Source organism: Chaetodon auriga, chromosome 2 (assembly GCF_051107435.1).
Source record: "Chaetodon auriga isolate fChaAug3 chromosome 2, fChaAug3.hap1, whole genome shotgun sequence".
In the NCBI taxonomy this organism is placed as follows: domain Eukaryota; kingdom Metazoa; phylum Chordata; class Actinopteri; order Chaetodontiformes; family Chaetodontidae; genus Chaetodon; species Chaetodon auriga.
The window spans coordinates 15,969,838-15,994,152 of record NC_135075.1 but is presented as its reverse complement, the minus strand read 5'-3'; the positions used below and the strand labels follow the sequence as shown (position 1 = coordinate 15,994,152).

At 43.6% G+C, this 24,315-nt stretch overlaps 2 protein-coding genes across 4 annotated transcripts in view; one reads left to right on the top strand and one right to left on the bottom strand.

Moving 5' to 3' along the window:
* Positions 1-465: 465 nt before the first annotated feature.
* Positions 466-9,157, bottom strand: thumpd3 (THUMP domain containing 3). 2 transcript variants are annotated; one of them, XM_076740878.1, is made up of 10 exons: positions 9,042-9,157; positions 8,360-8,690; positions 8,079-8,156; positions 7,566-7,994; positions 6,580-6,710; positions 5,171-5,240; positions 4,639-4,754; positions 4,442-4,546; positions 4,214-4,337; positions 466-1,019 (listed from the first exon to the last, which is right to left on the bottom strand). In XM_076740878.1, the coding sequence occupies exons 2-10, from the start codon at positions 8,603-8,605 to the stop codon at positions 819-821; spliced, it is 1,500 nt and encodes a 499-aa protein (XP_076596993.1). In that variant the 5' UTR covers positions 8,606-8,690; positions 9,042-9,157; the 3' UTR covers positions 466-818. The 2 variants fall into 2 exon arrangements, with proteins under 2 accessions (XP_076596993.1, XP_076597002.1); XM_076740887.1 differs by lacking the exon at positions 9,042-9,157 and adding an exon at positions 8,983-9,039.
* A 5,967-nt stretch (positions 9,158-15,124) lies between these two features.
* srgap3 (SLIT-ROBO Rho GTPase activating protein 3) overlaps positions 15,125-24,315 on the top strand; it is a 60,193-nt gene continuing 51,002 nt past the window's right edge. The window contains exon 1 of one of the 2 annotated variants that reach the window (XM_076757442.1): positions 15,125-15,695. In XM_076757442.1, coding sequence (XP_076613557.1) covers positions 15,632-15,695 — 64 coding nt within the window. In that variant the 5' untranslated portion in view covers positions 15,125-15,631. The remainder of the gene's footprint in view (positions 15,696-24,315) is intronic. The other variant, XM_076757434.1, reaches the window with a different exon arrangement.

Genomic DNA, 24,315 nt, shown 5'->3' with positions numbered 1-24,315 from the left:
ACCCCCTCGATGATTGAAGACATGACTTTACTGAAAGGCAGAGGGAAGTGTAATCCTCCCTGCCAACGTTCACGCACACCGGAGTGAGTTACCGTCACTCACTGAGTCACACACACACACACACACATACACACCATTTGTCCTCAGCTGATGTGCGTCTCATGGGTCCCACCTGTTGTGTGCTCAGGACAGCACGTCCAAAATGAAGTAAAAAGCGCAGCTCCCGTCGCGAGGTGTTGGCTCCCAGGTTGGCATCAAACAAAGGAAGAGAGGGCACGCGCTCATACTTTCTTGTCATATCAAAACATATTCCTGCGTATGCATGAAAACATGTTAGCACAGCCGCCCTTTCCACTCAGGGTAGTCTCTCTGCTGTGAATTACTCACTGATTAACAGTCTGTTTTAATATTGGATGCATATATTGTATTATGGGATGAATATGTACATCAGCTGACACTTTGTTTGACTCTTTATTAATCAGAACAAACGGTAATGTGCAGTTCCTGTAAGGTGGACACAGGGTGGGTTCAAGGTGTGCAGTGAAGCAACCATCAGCAGATTTCTGAACAGTAAAAGGACAAATGAGCCGTCAGTCAAACAGCAAGGGAGCTGAACTGCTGCTGAACATGACAGGAGCTCCTTCCAGTTTGGCATTTATCAAAGTAAACCAAATGACAAAAAAAAAAAAAAAAAAAAAAAAAGATAACGTAAAATTGCTTGGCACACTTGACCAGAGAGCCTGAATTAAGAGAATATAAATAATGTTGATCCTACATGGCCTCAAATGTAAATCCACAACTTAAACACAGGATGTGAACTAGGAGAGCTCCTTGTCCTCCTTGTCCTCCTTGTCCTCCCCCTGTGTATTAAGCGCTCCTCGTGATTCATAGACATCCTCCGGAGTTTGGCCAAACACGGCGCCGGTCCGCTTGAGGAGGTAGACTCCAGCATGTAAACCCCCGACATTGACCCAAACAGTGTGCAGCTTCCTCCACAGTCCCCCCATCCTCGAGATAGCCTGGAGACGACATGAATGTGGTCAGGGAAAACTAACAAACGAGACAGTTCATTTTACGTCAAACAAGAACTCTGCTTAGGTAATTAAAGATGTTTAAAGTCTTTTTCCATGATGCAGCGGCTGAGCAGAGGTGGGCTTGCATCACTCAAACTGTGGAGGCATTATTTATAGACTATTTCAGGACGGTCCAATTCTGCACGCGAGCTTCTAAAAGCATCACATCATTACGTTGTTTGAACCGGATGGAGGGGGAGAGTGGCACACTTTTGTATAACTTTCTGGTATTTTAAGAAACTAACCATCTGAAATTAATGAACTGCACCGATACATCAGTCTATCCAGTGTATTTTTTAGCAAATGGAAGTTCTCACTATATTGACGTGTATGATTCCAGTGAATAACTTCCAGCGAGAAAGATGTGGTGTCTCACTTAGGGACTATTTTTCCAGAGGAGTACAGGGGACTGATCGAAAGCTTCATCATATGGTGCAACAACAATCACCTGAAGCTCAATATCAGCAGAACCAATGAGCCTGTGGTGGAACTACAACGCTTCAGATATGGGAAGATCGAAACAATCAGCACAGTTTGAAGGTGGACGCCCAAGATTAGTGTCACCAACTCTGTGTTGACCAAATGTGAACCATGGTCACAATCTCCGCTTCTGTTCCTGAGTTATGGTGTTGAACAATGGCCAGAAAAGTGTTTTTGCAGGATGTTATGATGTCACAGTGACGCTGACCTTTTGGATATAAAACGTCTCCACTTCCTCATGTTATCGTTTGAGACGTTTGTGTGAAATCTTATCAGAACTGGCTCGTGAATTCATGAAAACGTTCTGTGAGGTCACACTGACCTTTGACCATCAAAATCTAATCAGTTCATCGGACTGGATCATTGCATTGCCAATGATTTTTACAGACCTTCATGGTCCCCAGAGGATGAATCCTAATGACTTTTCTTCTAGCTCCACCATCAATTCAGAATTCAAATTTGCAGAATACTTTGGTTTTTCCATCAGCCTCAGCTGTTTGATAACAAATGTTAGCATGCTAACATACTAAACATGGTTAGATGTGCTTATCCTCTGTCTTTAGCTCAAAGCGCCACCTTCAGAGGTGTCCTTACATTGTTGAGGGGTGGAGTCGCCTCAATATGCATCATTTGAATTATTTTTGACAGATTCAGACTAACCGCTAAATTACAGGTGCTAAGGTTAAAGGCTACTTCTCTGTGGTGTGTGAGGAGGGGATACCACGGGTCCGTCCTTCCTGCTGCTGTCAAACTTTACAATCAACACCGCTCCTAGCAGACCAAACACACCCAAACTGACAAGTTCACTCATGTGCAATAACAATGTAAAGTATATTAACCTGTGCACTATCAATACTTCCTATGTGCAATGATGTGAATTTCACCACTGAGTCTGTTCACTTATTTACCACACTGTGCTGTTGCTTCTTGCTCTTGCACTTTTCCCTTTCCTGCTGTAACACTGCAAATTTCCCCGCTGTGGGATTAGCGAGGGATTATTTTATCTTCAATCAGGTGGAGACAAACTTGTACGGGTGTGAGAGGACTGCTACCATGAGAGACTCTTTGTGAGAACAGTCTGATAAAATCATGTACCAGTGAAGAATCGTTTGGGTCACTGGTTTAACGATCAGTGCAAACCAGGGTGAAAAGTACAGCAACAATAGTGCTTCGTGCTAAATGATTAACTTTCGATGTTAAAGCTTAGATGCTGGTTTAACCGACTACAACAAACCAAAAACACGGGTGACATTTTGAACACAAAGTGAGTATGACTTCAGTGTAATGTCTCACTGTGACGTCAACAGTTTTCTCACCTTCACTCCCTCGTTTGACACATTTTTCCTCCGGTGAAATGACGGCTCGTCACACAGTGTGGTCAGTGTGTGTTGTGCTTTGGAGTTCATGGTATTCTCGGTGACCGTGTGCACTTCAAGGAATGACCGAGGAATGTGCCTTTTGTTTCCCTCACTGGCCTCAGACTGCCATTTATTTCTACTGTGCTCACAGAAAACCATGTCACACACCTTGACTGACACTATTCTATTCCATTTAGCTTGTGGTAGTTTGCATCTGCCGTAAAATGTCTTTCATTTATTTCCACACACACACACACACACTTCGGTTTTAAGGGGAATATAAAGTCATCTTGTTAACAGGAAGAAAGGTTATTGCACAGATTTTCAGATTAGTGAAAAGTGGTTGTAGTCAGTCGGCTGGTGGAGCTTACGAGGTGACCGCTGCTGGCTAGAGACTCCAGATCAGGAGCAACTTCATTTAAAGGCACTATTTTTAGAACGACCTCCATGGCAACAGGTTGCATACTTGTACACACAGTACAACTTTCAGTATAAGCTTGTCTTGCTTTCATCTCATGCTGACCGAGTTGTGGAAAGATCAGAACCATTGATTATAAAAGGGTGGGGTGGTAACGTGGTACTTAGGCTGTGTATTGTCCAACAGTAACAGGAACATGAGTCTACTGCAGCTGCACCCATCAGCAGTTAATGATAATTACATTTGCTGAGCAGGTACACTGGTTCCCACCCCAGTGTAAATGAATACAAGTTTTGTAGCACAACAGCTATTATTATTACATTAGTATACGTAAAAGGCTGCATCTCTCCTAACTTTATTTTACACTTATTAAAAGCAGCACCTATCACGAGCGTCAGGTGCTATAATGTAAAAACAGGTGCATGTTGCCGAAACTGCCTGAGGGCTAAAAAGAGTTGTTGTCAAATGTTGTTAGCAAGGCAGCTAGTGACAACATTAAGTGTGTTGTCACCATGTTTGTTGATGCACCTACATACACATCTTGTTTTTCACATCTTTCAGGATCATTGGTTACTCTCCTACTTGTTTAAGGGTGTGAGTTAGGTGCTGCTTCCTGAATAATACGGTACAGACGAAGGCAGTTGTTGTAGCTCTAACCGGCAGTCTGTCGTAAGCATATGGTGTGAAGTGTACATCCGGATTAACATTTGGATTAAGCGAACAACGGCTAGTGTGAATCATTATTAGGAAAGAGGGTGACAGGAAAGGACTTGCACTGCGACTTATTTGAAAGTTCTCATGTAATGGTATCTAATTTCCCTGGAAGACGCTAACAAGTTCCTCTCAATCAGCGCAGCATTTAATCGGCACGGCATCATTGTTACCTTAGAAAAGCATTTCTTGTCCTGTGTCAACAAGACAGCCTTTCCTGAGCCTGGTCTGCACACACGGGCCATTTCTCTGAGACAGGAGGGGTAAAGGTCCCAGTTCTTCTTCCTTGAGCCCATCCTTCAAGAAAACAAAAGGACAGATTTTACCACGCGGCTGAGCGTTGAATGAAAGATAAAGACGCTGTTCCAGAATTCAAAACGTCGACTTCATTGTTAAGGTACCTTTTCCCAAAGGGCATGTCAGTGATGATTATGTCAACAGAGCTGGTCCTTATGGGTAAATTGCACAGATCCCAACGCACCGTGTCAATCGGCAATCCAGATGCACTGTTTGAAAGGATCCAACAAAGATATGAAGTCATGGTGAACAGCACATGAGAACTTCCTGCTCTGAGACGCTGAGCTGTCTGCCCTCTCACCTGCCCTTGTCTGCCCTCCGTTTCTGGATGTGACAAATATTATTGACCGTGCGGTTAACTGCCATGTCATAGTTGTCACCAGCGATGTAGAATGAACTGTTAAATTCAATGGCCCCCTGGAGGAGAAAGACACGACACAATAAGTCTTCTACTGAATAACTCTGAATCACAGCTGATGATGTCCAGCACAGTTCAGGTTCAGAGTCAGGACATGGGTCAGAACGGCAGCGCAGAAATGAAAATGGACCAGAGATCAATCTTCAGTCTTCAGTCTGCTGTTTGCTCACGACCTGAATTAGATGTGGGCCATTAGAGGACTTGATCAGCGGCAGCAGTGCAGTGTGGAGGGAATTTCTTGGTACTTCAGCTACTACAGCCTGGTCTTAAAAAATGTTACAGACGATCACAGCATTGAGAATTGGAATTTAAATTTCGGTCATTGAGTTTTCTTCATTAACACAGTCCTTGAAGAACTGATTTTTTTCCTCCACCCCTGTGTAGTGCAGTGTCCAGGTACAGAAATCAGTCTCACCTCCAACGGTATAGCTCCAGTCCCGCACATTGGATCAAGTATAATATCTGATGCCTGAGGTTTACACAGCCTGTCAACAGACAACAGAGTATGAATATAACACCAAAATGCAACATTACATTATTATGATGCATTTTCACTTTATTTCTTTCTCTTTTTGCATTTGAATATTTTGATCATTTCTAATAACTGACTTTGAAACTCATGAAACATGTAATCATAAAAGCTTATTTTGAATCAAACACAGAACGAACCTGTGAATAAACATTAAAATAAACATCAATTTACTTTTGGAAATTCTAACTGCAGCATGACCTGATAATAGGGCTTCGTATTTCACTACAACTGACATGACGTTTTCTACTCGGGACAGACAGTGCTGTGCTTGCGTGGTGCTGACAGTTAAAGAAACGACCAGGCTAACTGCCTCTGCTGTGGAAACCATGAGCCATTATTCTCCCTCAGTGATGCCTGAAATTACTGAGTGCTTTGAAATTGGTCAACAACCTCTGCCCACTACCGTGTCCAATTCAACCTCAATGCTATTTCTACTCGTAATGTGGACTTGAATGCACCACAAGCCTCAGTTGTGGTCCCGCTGCGACTCCAAATATTAGACACCAAATAACAAAAAACTGAATTTCGTCCGTGAGCAAACCTCGTCCTCAGTCAGCCAGTAAACACTAATCAACAGAAAAATACCAAGAGAGCATTCTTGACAAGACAGATCAGTAAGTAAGAGGCATCCAAAATCATTTAGAGAAACTGGTGTTTTAAAACATTAAAACAACAACATCAAAAACTGCATTTAAGATGGTCACATTCTGTCAATTCATGTGTTCGTCTTCATGGAAAATGTTACTCAGCAGAGCTGCTATTTGTCCATTTTGTTACAGCTAAAAATAAACACTGAGGCGTGACTTGCAGATATATTTCAACAGGAACAGTTTTTCTTGGCTAGTGTGATGGTACTATACGTGCCTGTATTCATTCAGGGCACACATGCCTACCTCACTGTCAACACAGTCACGTGTGTTTTCAGATGAGGGATTGTTCTAACCTGATGCGCCAGCTGGTTTAGTACACAGAGCCATCTGGGAAGTCAGCCTTGGAAACCGTTTGGAAAAGGGCTGGCAACATTGTCTATAATGGGCTAACTTCAACCAATCAGTTCAACGAACCACATGAGACCTTGCCAATGCCAGTGGATAGAAGATCAAAACACATCTTTTCCACCGAGAAAAGCCTAAATCTATGCTAACCTACTTAGTAGCCGCCATTGTTGATTTAGCACAAACAGTAACTTCACTTGCTGTCACTGTGGTAGGTCACAAGTGCATAACTAGAAGCCTGGAAGATGTTATCAGGATCACATGGTGCACCAGGTGAAAACAGTGTTCTCGAGTTACCTGAGCATGCCATAGCACAAGGTGGACCGCAGAGTGGTGGGTCCAAAGTGACTGATGTTTCTCCGGTGAAGACTCTCTTCGGTGAGAGCGATGCCGATCACCACCTCCTCATTGTGTATGTTTAGTAACACCTACAGTACAGGAACATACAGCTCATGATTAGAAATCAATTATCAATGAACCATGCAAGACATTTTATTGCCAACCTTTCTGATTTGGATTAATTGTATCAGTATTTTTCGAGCAACAATGCCAAACATTAACTGGCTGCAGCTTGTGAAATGCGAGGATTTGCTGCTTTTTTGTCATACATGATAGAAAATTGAATATCTTTTTAGCTTTGGACTGTTGCTAGTTTGATAACATCAGCTTGGGCTCTGAAAAGTTGTGATTGAAATTATTCACTATTTTTATAACGTTTCAGGACTGATTCACTGATTCATTGAGAAACTGATCTGCAGATTAATCAAGAATGGAGATAATGGTTGCAATCCTAATATTCGTGTATTATCTTTAGCAAACAGAAATGTGCAAGCAGAAAGCAAAGACTTCACGTCAGTTTACTATGTACTTCAACATGTGTCCACATGTGCATCTAAATGTCAGCTAACCAGGAACAGGCACTAAAACTGAATCAGTCTGTGGACAAACTACAGTTTTAGGAGTTGAAGTACACAAACCTGCTGCAACTGCACCGACCAGTAAAATATTTCAAGGGATTTGGCCACAGATTGTCATCACTGTGTGTTAACCTCAGAAACACACACATCGCCTCCATCACTTGATACACATTCTAACTTGTCACATGTGAACAGCCTATCAGCATGGAAAATCTTAATTAACTGAGCTGTTATTCCTTCTTTTGTCACTCATTAAACTAAACATTAGGTCACGCCTTGCCTTGTCAGTTTATCTGAGGCCAGTTTTTTTTGGCTGGTGCGATGGTATTCACTCTGCGTCAGTCCAGTCTGAACAAGAACGCCTACCTCTACGTCAAACTTTGTCATGTCTGCTTTCCACTGGAAGAATTCTTGCACGGCTCCACCAAAGTCTCTGGCTGCCTCGTTAGAGGAAAAGCTGTGTTTGTCACCGGCCCTGTTGCACGTCACACGAAACTTGATGAGTTTGGCCTCGGGTGCTACCTCCCCTGAGTCCAGCGTGCTGGACTCCACGTCGGACACGCTCTCTGCCTTCGTCTGGTTTTCAGCAGCAGAGGCTGCTTGAGGTAGCTCTTGCTGCTCTGCGTCAGCCACCGCTGCATCAGTGGCCTCAATATTAGGCTTGGTTTTGGTGCCATTTCCTCCTTTCCTGTAGCCTTTCTTCTTTTTTAAGCTGCGATTTAGTTTCCAAACCTCTAATGCATTAGTCCAGGGCAGTTTGGAAGCAAGCTGCTGCAGCTCCATCAAAGTCTCCTCCTGTCCAAACACAGTGTTTATGATGACCCTGATCATAATGCACTGAACATCACATGTAACAGAATGCAGTTGGCTGTAAATTACCTTTGATTCTTTGAACTGGTAATGATCATATTCTTCAACCACAACAAACAGGTTGTCCACAGACCTCAGAAGATGGACCTACAGTGGGGAAGTCAGTGAATAGAAAAAAGACAAAGACAGACTGTTCACTTCTTTTTTGCACTTAGCATAAATTAAACTGGGGGTTTCAACACATCACCACCTCCACATGAACAGCTATTACCACAGAACATCAAAGCATACGTCTCTATGCAGTGAGCAACACCTTGGAAGACAAAGACATGGACGTAAGCGTTTCACACCTGGAAAAGCTTGTCAGTGGTTACTGGGAAGTATATGCGACCACGATCTTTGCTGATGCGCGCGTCAGCCCCAATCTTCTCCTTGACCTCTTCTGCGGCAGTGTGCTCGAACCCTGTGGGCACGGTTGCTCCAATGGTGACAGTGATGATGTCCCCAGAGGTGGCATCAGTCTCAGTGGAGGAAGAGCAGGATGGTCCTGCTGTGTTAGGGCCCTGCTCTGCAGCCCCATCTTCAATGGAGGACATGCTGTCTTTGTGTACTAGACACAGAGGCGTATGTGGATGATGTGTGTCACAGCTGGTGCCAAGCTGAGTGGCTCAAGTATAACATCTGGGAAGGGGGAGAAAGAGAAAGAGAGAGAGAGACATTGAAACTAACAAGGCTGCATTCAGTGTCAGATTTAAACATAAAGAGTAACTTCAAGGAAACAGCGTATTTCCCAGAACTATTTATTGCTATCATGTAGCCATAAGTTAGCATGTTAGCATCTGTTTATTTGAACACCATAAATACACCTGTAATGTTATTAGTGGAGAAGTAAGTTAACATTACTGGTTAACTTAGCCGGCTATCGTTAGCTTTAAGGAGCTAAAAAGTTCTTACGAATAAAAAGCAAGCTTACGCTGGACACGTTATTGAACTGTTGGTAAATTATGATCTGTGTTTAAGCAAAGAGCCCACCGGTTGAACTGTAGAAGATGACAGTAGTCGTGCAACGGTCTGTTGTATTAAAGTTGCTAACTGCAGTCTGTTCAACCTGTCAAACACGAGGCGACATGTTGTTTCCGCTCAACAGCAACACTTCCGGTCTAAATCCTTCAGAATAAAAGCGTCATTATTTCGTTCGTTAAACAGCTATGAATTATTCCAGACAATTATGTACAGTAAAGCACAGATTTGTATCCATCAATATCATTCAGTGTAAAAATTACAATTCATTACATTTATGTAGCTGATGCTTTTATCCAAAGGGGCTCACAAAAAGTGTATACAAGCATGTAGATACAACTAAAAAAAAAAAAAAAAAAAAAAAAAGTAAGAATCAAGAATGGAAGCACATGAACTTCATAAAATATGCTCAACTGCTTCAAGTGTTGCAAACTCTTCAAATTAATAATAAAGAAAGCTTACATTGCAAGCAAAACAAAGAAACTACAGCTTTAATTAAGAAAGGAATGCATTCTATTTTGTTTGTTTGTTTCTAATGTCATTGCTTATATGATCTTCACATAGTGGGCATGATGTTTACATTAACTTTACATTATGAAAACTATTTTAAACCTTAAAGACTTTGGTTTTATTTTGCAATCCAGTAGCCCGAATAGGAAATGTAATCGGCGCCATGTGCACCTATGTTGGGCTTTCTTTCATCGTCACTATCTTTTACTTCCGGGTATGCCTTCCTACAAATGATCGGCAGAGGGCGCCATAATATCAATTTATTTTGAGTGGAAGAGCACAGATCAAAACCACCCCACATGGTTGAACAGCAGACACAGAGGCAGAATTAGAGAGGCAGTGCATGAAAAGAGAGGCAGTGTGCAGTATCTGTCAAACACCTGTCATCCCCCCACCGGTATGAAATGAAGCAGGCAGGATAAAATCATCTTTTTCCTTACATTTCTGTCTGTAATTATGGGTTGTTTTTCACTTTGAACAGTAGTTGTAATTCATTGTATACACATTTGGTTGACAGCTTTTCTGATATTTGTGATTAAGTATGCATTTAGCAGCAGTGTGACAAATCAGATGAACATTCAGTTCAATCAAACACATCTCACACGAGTTCCTCACAGTGACAAACTAGATTTTGGCCCATAATCTCTTCTCCCGATTTATCCTGTATGATTAATTTAGTTTATGCAGGGAGTGGTGATAAGAATAACTGTCCTGTCCTCTGTGTCACATTTCCTTGTGTGATTAATTGATCCCCTGGGCAGTGGAAGTAGCAGCTTTAACTTAATGTCACAGTTCTCTATCTTTTAGAAAACACCTGTCAAGTCAGATTACAAGAAAACAAAACCATTTTAAATTTTTCTTTACATGCAGGACCTCCTGCAAACACACCAATATCATAGCTTGTTCCATGTCTCTCCACACTACATACCTTCAGTATGTTTATTGAAAATGTTTTGTTGTTTTTCTAACTTTTTGTTTCATTCTTCCGAACTGATTAGTAAGTGTGAAGTCTGAGAGACAAGTGGGCGTGTGTTTATGTCAGGGAATGAAAAGTTCTGCACAACAGATGGCCAGTGCTGCACAGAGTACAGTCAGGCACTGCACAAACATTCACCAGCTTAATTATCTTGTAAACACGTTGGCAAAGGCAGGTTTTGACATAAAGCATCAATTTATCTGCTCTGCAAAGAGAACATGCAGCGTAGCGGACAGTGCAAAGAAACTCAGAGTGAAAGAAGTGCAGCTCCAGGTTCGCTGCTTTGACAGAAGATCAAGCACATACAGTGTTTGATCTGTGCGTCACTCAGGTGCGATCCATGCAGGTAGACCTGATGAGATGCTTCTGTCCTTGCGCGTAAGCTCAGCTGCATTAACGTGCAATGTGGAGAAAAGACAAGCATGCATGAATGAGGGACTATCCTCAAAGCAGCCTTGACAAACCCTGTGGGATTTTACTCTGGGATTTTCTGCCAGTGCTGAGACGCCCCTCGCTGGGATTATTCTTCAGATCCTTCTCACGGTGTGGTATTACTTATTACAAGAAAAATGACAGTTACAGAGATATGAGCCGACCTCTCAGGGAAGAAAATACAAGGCATACCAAGGAGAGATATTTCTCAGCATGAGTGCTTGGTGATTGATTGATGACAGTGTAAATATCAAAGGGGACGATAGAGGTTACCAATGGTTTGCGTGTGATTGTAAGAAGTCAGAGCCTCTGCAGACTTCAATTAACTGGAAAGACAATATAACAGTGAACACAACCTGAAATCAGCATCACATTTGCCTGGAGATACGTACCAGATGGGAGCCATTAAAAATATCGAGGTCACTTTATATAATACTGCAAATACATTTAACAGTACAGTTGACGGACAGCAACAGCAGCAGGGCGGATGATTTCTTCATGACACTAAACACCTTTAATCCAGAGTCCAAAGATCACTCACCTATTGTATTTCTGCCTAGTTTGTGACATTCATTTCAAAATTAGATCAAGAAATTGCACTTCTAACTTCAGAGACATGTCATATTTTCTTTCTCTTTCTTCTTTTAGAGGTAATGCAGTGTGTGTGTGTGTGTGTGTGTGTGTGTGTATGTGTGTGTGTGTGTGCTGATTCCAAAATGCACGGTGGATGTTGAAGGCAGAGCAATGCAATAAAAAAACAAATGAATAAATGCCTGCACTCACATTCTTCACACATTTGCTGCAGATTACTGAGTGAGGATCACTGCTGCACGTCTGGCCGTCCTGTAGCTTCCGAGCAGAGAAACCGGTTACATCACATGCCGCCTATTAGAAGATTCCCACAGGCCAAAGATCTTTTAGATTAAAAGAGGTGCAGTTATGAGTGATATGAGAACCCACGCGTGTCTGTGCAAAGGTTCGTCTGGATGAAGAAAAAGGAAAACATTAGGCAGAATCAGCCTTGAAGCCTTGTCTGCCGTCTTCTTTCCCAGAGTTCTGATACTCACCCTGACTCTTTGCATGAGCACCTTTCTTACTAACGCAGCTTCTTCTCATCATACTGTGTGAACTGAGATGGGTGCAAGTGTTGATTCAGAGGTGGCAATACACTGCAGATAGTAAGGAAACATCAGTTAATTCATAGCACGTAAATAATCTGAGATCACAGGAGGCAGTTTGCAGCAGGAAGTCCAACTGATGCCTGTAACCATCACAACCCTGGACTGGGTCACCCGGGGACCTCTGTTGCAACACCCAAGTTTTCTTTCACTCACCAATTCACTATCAAATCCAATAAATCCATCGTAAATTGAAACATAACCGTCCAATGACGATTCTGAATGCATTTATAGATTCACTGAGAGACTTTTAGCTGCCAAAAACTATTTGCGTGCCTTAGCACTTATGAGTTATCATCTATCGGAGCATTCAGGCCCAGGGTGGCATTTCTTCACAGTTCCCACTCTTGTTCTATAGTAAACAGATCTCACAATGGATCTTTGTGCCATAAAAACAGTGCAGTCACAGTTTCCCAGGCTTCCCCCCTGAGATGCCTGATGAGAGAGGTAGGGGTGAGGAGCAGAGGGATGGTGGGAGGGGATGAAGGGCCTGCACAGAAAGGTTACCTCTGCTGGCTTCTCTGTGGTAAACACAAACAAAAGCAGAATCCACCCCGCTGACCCTCTGGACCTCCAGCAGGCCTCTCTGCCACAGCTGCTGTGTCACAAGTGAAGCGTCTGCTCTCTCGCGGCTTCGCTCCTCAGACGTGTAGGTGATACACGAGGCCTGACATGCAATTTAAACTCAGCGCCAGACCTGCGGAGACACAAAAGAGCGAGATGCAGTGAGACACATAACACAGGAAGACTCACCCTTTTCTTGCTCTCAATCTCATATCCTGACTCTCTGAACGCACACACAGACATGGACACACACTTCCAGAGGCCATTTAAAATTCCTCAGGGGCTTTTACTCCTGTAGAGAGGGCTGTGCATGCTTTGTTCAACAGCCAGAAGAATATGTTTGGACATCACAAGGCCAGCGAAGAATTCAAACCTGATTTCTTAAGTCGTTAGTTGTGGGAAAGCATGAGGACAGGAGAACGCCTGCATTAGCTTGAATGAATATACATGGAGTGAGAGGAACATGGCAGAAGTCCTCTTCGTCTCTGTAATTGTTCAATTAGACTCTCTGGGGTGACTCACTAATTGTTCCACCTCATTTGTGTCCAATTTAATATCTTCATATTTCATATTACGGTGCCTGTTAAGTTGGCGCTGCTGGCTGCAGACTAACATGAGGCTGTAGTTTACAGTGATGTGCATTACACAATATGTCCTTAAAGGAACACGGGAGTCATTTTGTCAGCATGTCCTGAAAACCATTCATGTCCTCATCATGTAAAACTCACATACTTGTTGAATAGACTGAATTATTGCCAATTTCAGAATGATAAAGGGTTTATAATGGTGTCATGAATACATCATTTACTAATGTTTTATTATGGAGCGATTATAAGCCATTATTAAGAATTTTGTTGGGTTGCCAGGTTGTGAAAATCCATTTGGCATGTGTTTATCATTTTGTTTCAGTAATAATGCAGATATGCGTTGGTAATCCATTAATAAATGCTGAGTGGTTCATCACACACAAATAAGACATCATCACCGTAGTCACAGGCATCAGTAAGAGTTGTGTAAGTGCAAGTGGTGTCATTTTTAGTTGTATCCTTCAGCTCCAAATATACATCCAAGGCCGGGTGCTGCAGGTGCAAATGAAACGCAGAGAGCTTCTACAGTGTGGCAGTCTGCAGGTTTGAGTCACCCCACTGTGAGTCAACAGCCTGTTCCCTCCTGAACTGGGAACAGCAGAGGTGACAGACGACAAACTGAGTCCCTCAGACTGCTGAAAACACAGTGAAGCACTCAGATGACAGTATCTGTCCCCGTCATGATCTGAATTCAGATTTTCTTTTTCCCATGTGAGAAACACGATCCCTGTCACACAGGCTCAGGTGTACGAGTGTAATTCATTTAAACACACAAACTGAACTCATTTTAATCAAATTTGAGAGGATTATGATCATGGATTGTTGTGTGTGTGTGTGTGTGTGTGTGTGTGTGTGTGTGTGTGTGTTCTGCAGCTCTGCTCAGTCATGTTCCACGTTCAGTGTTTTGAAGCAGTTTGTCCGATGGGGAGCTTTTATCCCCTTTGCTTAATGCATTCTTGCCTCTGTAGGCATTTCTTATCTTTTAACAGCTAAAGCCACTTCTGTCACTGATGACGTTCTTGCTATCACCTTCATCTTTATCACCAGCATCAGCTCTGTCAGCACAAGGGCCTGCCGGCACACCTGTTTGCAGGAACAAAGGAGCGCAGGCACAGACCAGTTTACCTTTAAAAAGGTGTTGGGTTTGCATACAGTTGCAACCACGACCCTCCGTGCCCTCGTGATCACACATCAAAGCATCAGCCGAGGCATTGGTGCTGGTGTGTCATTGTGAGCCGTTTAACCGCCAGGCCTCTGCTCTGGGCGTGTGATGGCGCAGCAGCATGGCACAGATTATCCCCTCACAACCTCTGCTGAGACGTGCCACGTCTCCTGAACAGCAGCCACGGTGAAAGTAACGCAGAGACAAAAAGTGTGAGGTTTCCATGGAGATGGGGTCTAAAGAGGGGCAAGTTTTCAGTGATGAGTCTATTTTTACCTCTGAAAAAATGAATATGGCTGGAGGTGAGCGGAGGACCTACAGGTAGGTGATGCTGATGTGTGTGAAACGTGAACAGAAAAGGGGGCTATATGCATAAATTACGTGTGTGTGTGTGTGTGTGTGTGTGTGTGTGTGTGTGTGTGGACATGTGTTTAAGGGGACATGTAGACATAATGTACATTATGATATTTTAGGGAGAAGACTTAGGAAGGTTAAAGGTGAGGAAAGTAGTGCTTATGGCAGTTCATGCAATGTCTTCTAAAGTGATGGAAACACGACTGTGTGTGTGTGTGTGTGTGTGTGTGTGTGTGAGAGAGAGAGAGAGAGAGAGAGAGAGAGAGAGAGGGAGAGAGAGGGCGGGGTGACTGGTGGCTGACAATATGAGGAGGCTCACGTGACGATCTTTTAAATTCCTGTTTCCCTGCAGCGCAATTTGTCAGAGCACGGACGGTGTCTGCCCGCCTCGCTCCTCGTACGCATGTCTGTTGATTTTCGGCCGCTGAAGCTTCATGGACTCGGCTGCCTGAAGCCTTCGAGCGTCGCTTCGCTCTCCTTCATCATGTGCTTCGTCTAGTTTGGAGCTCGCTTGTGTCTTTTGTGTGTTTTTTCTCCCCCTGCTGAAGCCTTTTGAGTTGACTGGTGCCAGGCAGGCAGGAGGAGGCTCCGCTGCCACAGGGAGAAAAAACCTTGCAGAGACTGTGACAAGAAAGCAACACTGCTGGGATTTCTGCACCCATGTCCACGATAAGGTGATCTGGAGGATAACACACACTGAAGCGTTTCTTCTGCTCCGTGCACGGCCACTAGAAGGGACAGAAAGAAGGAAAAACGGAGGAAAGCGCTGCAGCGGATCGTCACCTCAGACCTGAGAGAGTCCTCGCCCGACGGGGTCTCAGCCTAAAACCCGAGGAACGATGTCATCCACGAAATTCAAGAAGGACAAGGAGATCATAGCGGATTATGAGACCCAAGTGAAAGGTGCGTGTGCCCGCTCTGTGTGCATTGTCTGTGCCTTACCCACAGTCTGTTTCTGTTTCTGCCTCTTTCATCCGTCTGCTGTGATGCATTCCGCCTGTCCTCCGGTGTTAAATCAGAGAGCATTGACAGGCTTCCCCGCTGCATGACAGGTAAACTGTGACAGTCACTGCAATGACAAGAGCATCAGAGCGAGCCCAGGTTTTTTTTTTTTCCCATGGCTTTCTCTCTCAAAGGTTTCCTCCATGAACTACCAGAAGGCTTTTTGTGATTTGTCATGATTTGGGTAACAGCTTTGTTGCTGGGTGAAACGGTCCCCCTGTTGAAACCAGGATGGATGGATGGATGGATGGATGGATGGAGGACTGGCTGTAGTGTTGAACCTCATTCTTTCACATTTTCTGGGGCCTGTGTTTGGCGTGTGTGGTTCGAGATGTTGATCGGATATTTGGGTGCACATTAAACGCATCAAACACACATTCATTGTCCATACGCAGCGTCTCTTGTCGGCTTGGCACGTCCAGGAGGCTTCAGCTTTAATCCACAGACCTGATCACACACTGCTCACGTTTCTGTCAGTCATTGGCTGATTTCTCGCGCTGCTCTCACCTGGCAACGTGGATTCAGCACTGTGGCTTTAATGTCGCCATTGACTCTTCGTCACAGCCTCTTTAGAATCCTAATTACCTAAAACCCGAGGATAGACTGAGAGGCAGCAACGAGCTTTGGCTCTAAAAGCATCTTATCAGTCAATCATGAAGCTGGATATGTTGTCTGAGACGCGGGATCAACTTGACTCTGTATTGGTTATGGGTTCAGACCCATTTAATTCTCCAATTGTGCCAGGACTTACATTCATATGAAGAACAGTGGAGCCAGATGACTATGAAGTGAAAAAACAAGAGAATTGATCATATATTGTAACTCCCTGCAGACAGGAAATACAGGCCAACCAAATAAACAGTTTATCCTGCCGTGTGGTGTAAAACTGAAGGGGTGTCATGTGCATGCGGACAGAGTAGAAAAGCGATGAGTGGATATTTCCCTAAGTGGCTCTGGGGTTCAGTTTCAAGGCCCTGGACCCATTACTAGCACTCTCAGTGGTTTCACAAATGTTCCGCCTGAGGGGCTTCAGCTCATCATCCCTGGAGTAATGCACCAGTCCAGACCTTGGGATGCTCGGCGTGTGAGCGGCTGGATTTGTGGGGCTGGTCTACAGGCTCATTCTTCTTTGTGTGGACGGTGTGTCAGCTGCTGGACTGACTGATTGGTACCTGCTAGACTTCCTCTGCTTCTGTAACCTCAGTTTGGTCTTACGGTATGTGCTGGTCATCCACAGCTCTATCGTGTAAACATGTCTCTGCCATATCAAGGCCCGTCTTATTCTGCTGCTTTCCACTTTACTCCAGGCCATTTTTTTGCTAATTCATTCATCAATTATTCATCTTAGATCCAGTGGTGTCACGGGAGAATTGCTCTTGTTTCACAGGGCCTGGCCCTGTCTGCCCCTCTTTGCATTAGCCCGGGCCCTTGAACTGTGTAAGGGAGGATATTAATTTATGGAGAATGCTGCTTGTTTCTCATTCGCAGCTGGTGTGTTGCGTTGCCTACAGACACAGAGGGCTATGCTCCTGACAATCCACCACCTCACAACAATGGCAGTGTTATGCATTGAATGGGGCAGGCAGTGAGCAAACCGTAATGAAATTCAGATTGGAAATTGCACCTGTCTTGCTCCTGAGTTATTGCTTTATGGTTAATGTGTACATGACAGAAGGGGCCAAATCATCAGCGGTTCATTGGTTGGGTCATAACAAGATCAGAGGGGTTGCTTTATTATGTATGAAGGCTAATAGAAAAATCACTTGGTTTCAGCAGTGGTTTAACAACAAAGAAGAAACGCTGCACACGATGGTGAGAGATTGCTTAGATGCAAGTGCTGCATGTGTGACAGCACATCACAAAACAACATTTAATTCCTCTGTTACAGTGTAACACAGCACTCTGCTAAAATCTGAACCCACGGCCATTAATGAATTCTTGCCGACCCCCGGGGCTGACTGCCAAAGCCCATGTCTCTGAAGGACCTTGGGAGATGGTGTTCACTTCATTCAAGCTGCTCAGCCTTCAGATCCCGCATTAGCATGTCAATAGAGAGGGGTCGTACGCTGAACACAGAGAGGCTGGCTGAGGAGCTTGGACTCTATTTTGTCGCTAACCGCCGTGTTGTTGCTGGACGGCAGCTCTGCCTCCTCCTGTTTGCCAGTTTTATAGGCAGCTTGTGAAGTGTTGTTCTCGGGCTCGACCATCAGCAGCTGTTTGACGTTTACCCTCGAGGTTCTGACACTGAAATATGGCTTAAGTATAAACTCGTACTTCCACATCAGGATGAACTGAACCTTCACTCTGGCTGCTTTAAAAGTCCACTGAGCATAAGTTAACTCACTGGCTTAGTGGACCGTTGTGCAGGAGTTAGTGGCCTCAAGCGGTGAGGTTGCAGATTACAACAACTGAATACCCCTCGCCACACCATCACCTACAGTGGCTAACCTCTATAGACAGTGTTGTAAAAACATGGCGGTGCAGCATGGTGGACTGATATAACACAGGAGGATAAAACTCTGAAACCAGACCTGAGCTCTTAAATGACGTTAGTAAATGTCAAGCCATCAGTGCACCCCGGCTAGACTCCATTCAGCGCAGCTCAGTTTTATTAAACTGGTCTTAACATCTTCTAGTTGCGCTATACTCTGACTCGAGAGACAGCAGGTTGTGTGTTCTGGTTGGCCGTGTTCCCCGAATCCCCCTCTGCAATGAATTTCTGATTCATTGTACTTGGAGAGCAGCACAGTTTTAACCCACTCTCATTTTCTGGCATACTGTTCCCTTAATAATAGTATTTTTCCTGTGGCGTTTTTCAGATAAAAGTCATTTCTTTAAAGTTCCTCTACAGGCATTGATTAACTTCCTAAAAACTCATCAAAATTACATATTTAGAAGGTTTTTCCATGAAAGAAAAAATCCCTTTCTGTATTAAATTGGCTTTGATGTACCTCTGCACCTTTGCCTTCATTTAGTATTTGTGGATCTAAGTAGTCGCAACTTTGACTTGGACTCATCAGACACAAAGACCTCATCAGCAGCTTACTGACTAACTAACTTTATTCAGCATCACCTCCAAGCCATATAAAAAGACATCAATTGTCACATAACTAATGTGGCTAACAAAACCCAGCACACTGGACACAGTCATTGGATGAAACACAGGAAACTTACTGGCCACATGGACATATTAACGAGGTTAACAACTTGATTTTCCTTGCCGAGTCTTGTCAGCTGAGTTCGATCGCTCAGGTTCAAAACCCCGTACGTGACTTACTTATTCATCTGGCTGTGGTTGCCCTTCAACAGTAGAGCTCATGGCCCGCAATGGTAGTCATTTCCTGCATGTAACCATCGTCTAAGTCAGTCATTACCCACGCTGACACCAATACACCCACACACAGAGACAGGCGTGCAGATATAGCGACACACATAGAGCGTAAATGAATTGTGTTTGAGAGCAGACACAGGCTCGATGTGATGAAAATGTCACAAGACTTCATTTGTTTTTCCATGTTTTTCCTCCCAGCTGCCAGTAACTGCTCTGATCGGGCAAATGAATGCAGGCAACTGCTTGTGGAAACTTCAGTGTCCTCCAGATGTACAAGTGAATGTCCACCCATACCAGCCACACACGCACACACACACACAGAAAAGGAAGCTCCTCAGCAGATCTGATTAAAACCTGGAAGTCATTTGGTCAACAGAAATTCCCAGCAGGACTGTCACAGGGCTCTGCATCCACAAACTAGAGCAAAATGTGTGCCATCACGGTGTGTGATCTGTGACCAAACTCACATTTTAATGTGAAATTATTAAGTGGTATCATTTAACCTCTTTGCACATGTCAGTCTCCATCCTCCAGTTTTTGGTAACAGCGGTCTGATCTCAACAAACGGCCAGCGCACCGCACTTCTCATCCCATATGAGAGTAAAACTACATTGTGTCTTATGTGATATGATGATCCTTCTAATGACCCTGTGAAGTGTTGCTGGTTTGGTAGAGTGCTGATGAAAATGATGTGTGGCACTAGGTGTGTCTGTGTGTGTTGTTGCTGCAGGCTACAGACAGCTCTGCTGAAGGAGATTAACTGAAAGTGGTTCACAGTGTTGTTTTTTTTTTTTTTTTAGCAAAGCAACAATGATTACTTCTGAACACAGCCTGTGGTCTCTTTGCACTCTCAAATACCGACGACTAGTAATGTCAACTCAGGTTTATTACTGGTACTGAATGTGTTGCGCGGCTGATGCTGTAAATTTGTCTGAAGATCAGAGCTTGTTACCATCATGGCGTGAGTTGGTTAGTTCGCTATTAACACCCTGCTGGGCGGCATGACGCTGGCCGTGCAGAAGCTGACAGGCTGGGAGTTTAAGAAATGGTTTCACTGACTCACCGGCTGAGGATCCTCCAGCTGCCAGCTTGTTTGGCAAACCTGCTGCTGACTGAGAGAACATTTGCAAAGAAAAATCATTTACAAGCTATTTAGGCAGAATAATCTTCAGTGGGACAGCTTGTTTATTATTGGCGTCCAATAAATTCTGGCCTTCGTTCAGGCCTGGTTTGTTTGTGTGGCGTGGCAGTGAGTAGCCAAACAAACAGGAAGCTGAAGATGCTCAGCTGCTGACTCAGTTAAGATTTACATGATTTCATTCTATTAATATACAGTATAAGTCTGAAAGGAAAAGTTTGGCATTCTCATCTAACTCTTGCCGAGAGTTAGATGAGAAGATTGATACAACTCCCACGTGTGTGTGTGTGCTAGATATGAAGCTACCTCCAGCAGCTTGTTAGCTTAGCTTAGCATAAAGACAGGAAAAGGGGGAAGCAGCTAGCCCGACTCTGCCCACCTGACGGCAAAAGCTCACTAATCAACACATTATATCTCTTCTAATCCACACAAAAATCAAAGAGTAAAAACTTGCATTTACTTTTTTAGCTGTTTCCCCATTTCCAGTATTTATGCTAAGCTAAGTTAGCCGCCTGCTGACAATAGTTTCATTCTTAACAGACAGACATAAGAGTGGCATCAATCCTCTCATCTAACTCTCAACAAGAAAGGGAATCAACATGTGTCCTAACGTTTCAAACTATTCCTTTAACCATTTTTGTACCTTATGACACACAAGAAACGTAGGCTACACTGTTTATCACCGCAAACAGGATCTGAAACTCGTCTCTCTTCATTACTGTCCATCAGAGAAGTACAATATATTAAGCAAGTGTGATGACAGCAACAAGAGATCCACCTGTGGCTGTAACCCTTTAAAAAACAATACATCGACGCTGACGCTGAGCTATCATCATGACCTTTGCCGTCCTCAATCATACAGTTTGCCTCAGAGTTCTCTCCAGTCTGCTGACTCTGCTCTGGTCTCGGTGTGATGACTGCAGCTGCCATTTGATGAACTGAGAGTTTGTTCTGTCCGTTTCACAAAGATTCAAGAGATAATCATCCTTTCATAAAGCGGCTGATCTGCCAGGCGTGGATTATCACTGAACAGTCTCAGAAAAGGGTGTTTCTGTTTGTTTATGTGCTGGCATTGATGAAATAGACAAAGGTCCATTAAACAGAAAAACAGTTTCTTGGTTATTTGGTGCTAGTCAGTACATGATTTCACTTCTCTTTTCATTCAGTTATCTGTGTTGAAAGAATTTTAATCGGCACTGTCTGGGGAAGTGCAGTTTTCAACACCATGACTGTAAGTCCAGTAATGCGCTGCTGTGTGCTGGGACACTGACATCTAGTTGGAGGGCTGGTCCACTTGAATTTAAAGTCAAATCAGCAGTGATTGGTCTGTCATACCAAACATTAAATGCTTATTTTGAGAAGTCTCTTTTAATTACTTTTTGAAATACAAACCATATTTTCTCAACTAAAATAGCAAAAATAATATTTTAACAAAAGTAAGAGAAGTGCTGTTCAAATTGAAATGTTCTCTTAAAGATGTGTGTCGGCTTGAGCTGTGAAGGTACACACAGAATCTGCCATTGCTATTTTTACAGTGCACTAATGTCAGAAACAGCTCTACGAGCTCAGGTCCCATGCGATGAGGATGTCAACCTTGAGATGAAGAGTGTCTGGGTTCAACTGATAACCTGGCATTATGTGAGTAAATAGTGTCAATATGCTCCCTGTGCACTGAAACTTTGACATGAGTTTCTGTGGATTCATTTTTCAAAATGTCACCATTTAAACCTCTTATTTAGTCTATAAGGATTCAACCGAAGCTTTAAAAGGTGTCTCAAAACATTCACTGAGAGTTGAAAGCAGTAAAAAAAACCTGACGGTGTATCAGAGATGAGTGGCTGTCCGCTCAGGTGCCTTCTTCTTTCTAACCATGGAAAATCCAAGTGGAGAAAAAATGCTGCAAGTGTTAAATCAAACATGACAGGAAGTTATGCCATTCTCCGGTTTTATTACCCAACAGATGAAGCAATAGTTGATATGAGAAAAAAAAAAAAAAAATAAACAAACTTCCTGCCCAGAGACAGTAACCTTAGTAACAGAGGAAAGAGGACAGCTGCGCAAAAATAACTCCACAGTGAGAGTTTGAAAAAGTCACTATTTGAGGAAGTAATTAGTTAGGTTCTTGTAGTGTAGGCTTGGGACCTGTTAGATTAACTTTATTATGTATCAGTGAAGCACACGTCCCACTACAGACTGTAGATGATTAAGGAGTGCACCTATTTGCAGCCCACAAATCCCTCTCAGCCACCGCTGATGGTAGAAATAGCAGCATATGTGGCACAGCCTCACCGCTCGCAGGATCGCCAAAGTGTGCCTTTTTCTTACATCTGTTTAAACTGGTCACTGCAGGGCTGCAACGAATACGTTATTGTCGATCTCCATTAATTTGAATGAATTGATATTCGTCTTGAATAATTGATCGTGCGGCCTGTAAAATGTCAGAAAAGACGCAATTTCCTTAAAGCCTGAGGTGGCGCCCCATAAGAGGGTCAGTCAAGTGTCACATAAGACAAAGAAAAGCTTGTCATCCTCTCTGTGGAGAAGCTGCAGCGAGGTGTTGTGTTGTTTTTTGGTAATAACCGTCAATCCATCATGGAAATAGTTGAGTTATAGTTTCCAGTTTAGTGTAATTGCTGTATGGTGTCTCTAGAATGTGCACCAAAATAACTGAACTTAGAAAATAAGAGGTTCCTTTCGTTGTGGCTCATGATCTCTGTCTTTCTTACTTCCTTCCCCTCTCAGTGTCACCATCTTTGAGCCGATGAAGAGCTCTCCTCGTGTTGATCTTGCTTCAGTGTCGCTGTTGTTTGGGCGGCCCACACACGTCACCTTTCTCAAAAGCTAAACACTGTTTGTGAAGGTGAATCATTTAAAACTTCCAGAGCGTTGCTGAGCACCACATGCATTGGGACTATTTCATTTTAATTTGATGCAATCAGTGTTCAGAAGGAAACCGCTCTGATCAGACGCTGCCTCGCGGTGGTTTCCTTATCGGCTTCACACATAAATTTATACCACGTCTCGGTGCATACATCCACACGTGCCTCCTCGCTCGCTTCTACACCTATCCACATCCATCAGACTCTGCCTCTCCTCCAATAAGCTGCTCCTCGGGGACTGGTGCACGCCCGTGTTGCCATGGAGACACCTCTCAGCCTTGGTCCTGCAGAGCTGGATCCTGGATGCATCAGTGATGGACAGCTTGATGGCAGAGTAGCAACTGATTATTAATACTTATTTTATCGTCATCAGCAGTTTATTACAGTTTGGGAGGCTTTATTGAGCAGTCTGTCTCAGATTGTTTTACACAACAAGAAGCAGCAGCTTACATAGAGTTCATTGGTGCCACAAAAGCTGAAAGTTAGTGAAAATAAAGCACAAGACAAGCTCATTTGATGAACATTTATGGATTGATTTTCAGTTTGACAGAACATTCAGCGGAAAATTGGATAAGCCAGCAGATAATTATAAGGGAGGATTAAGAGCGAGGGACAACCCGGAGACTGACAGCTGACATCTTGCTGTCGGACGCTCCGTCAGCTCACCTCTGCTCCAGCCATTGATTGGTCTCCGCTCCTGTTGCCTTATCTTTGAGTACATGTGCTGCAGCAGTCCGGGCTAATGAGGGAACAGGCGAGATAGAGGCAGACAGAGGAGAACCTGCGCTGACATCAGGAGCACGTCCTCATGAATCCAAAATTGCATTAATCATTAGGGGATTTAAAAGAGGAAAAAAAAAGAACAGAGAAATGGGGGATTAGTTCAACGACTGGAACTTGTATTATGAGACTCAGTGCGAGGGACAGAGAGAGTGAATTAAGGTCTGGATAAGGGTTGTCTGTGTGTCTGTTTTTCATGTGAATTTGGCTCTGCAGTGTACTGTAGAGCCCAGATACTGCAGAGCTGAGTTGGGGATTAGGTTGGTGAAATTTGGCTCTGAGTGGCTTTTGTCTGGTGTGTGTGTGTGTCTACATACTGTGTGGGTCTTACCACACGGTGACGGGAACGCCTGAGGACATTATTTTCAAAGTGTTTAACACCTTCTGAGGCTC

What these genes read in the sequence shown, in the direction of transcription:
- thumpd3 (XM_076740878.1), bottom strand. Translation starts at nt 8,605, where the DNA reads ATGTCCTCCATTGAAGATGGGGCTGCAGAGCAGGGCCCTAACACAGCA. An exon ending in CCACTGACAAGCTTTTCCAG is followed by an intron (nt 8,157 to 8,359) that starts GTGTGAAACGCT and finishes TCCCCACTGTAG; the next exon opens with GTCCATCTTCTGAGGTCTGT. An exon ending in TGACAAAGTTTGACGTAGAG is followed by an intron (nt 6,711 to 7,565) that starts GTAGGCGTTCTT and finishes CCTGTACTGTAG; the next exon opens with GTGTTACTAAACATACACAA.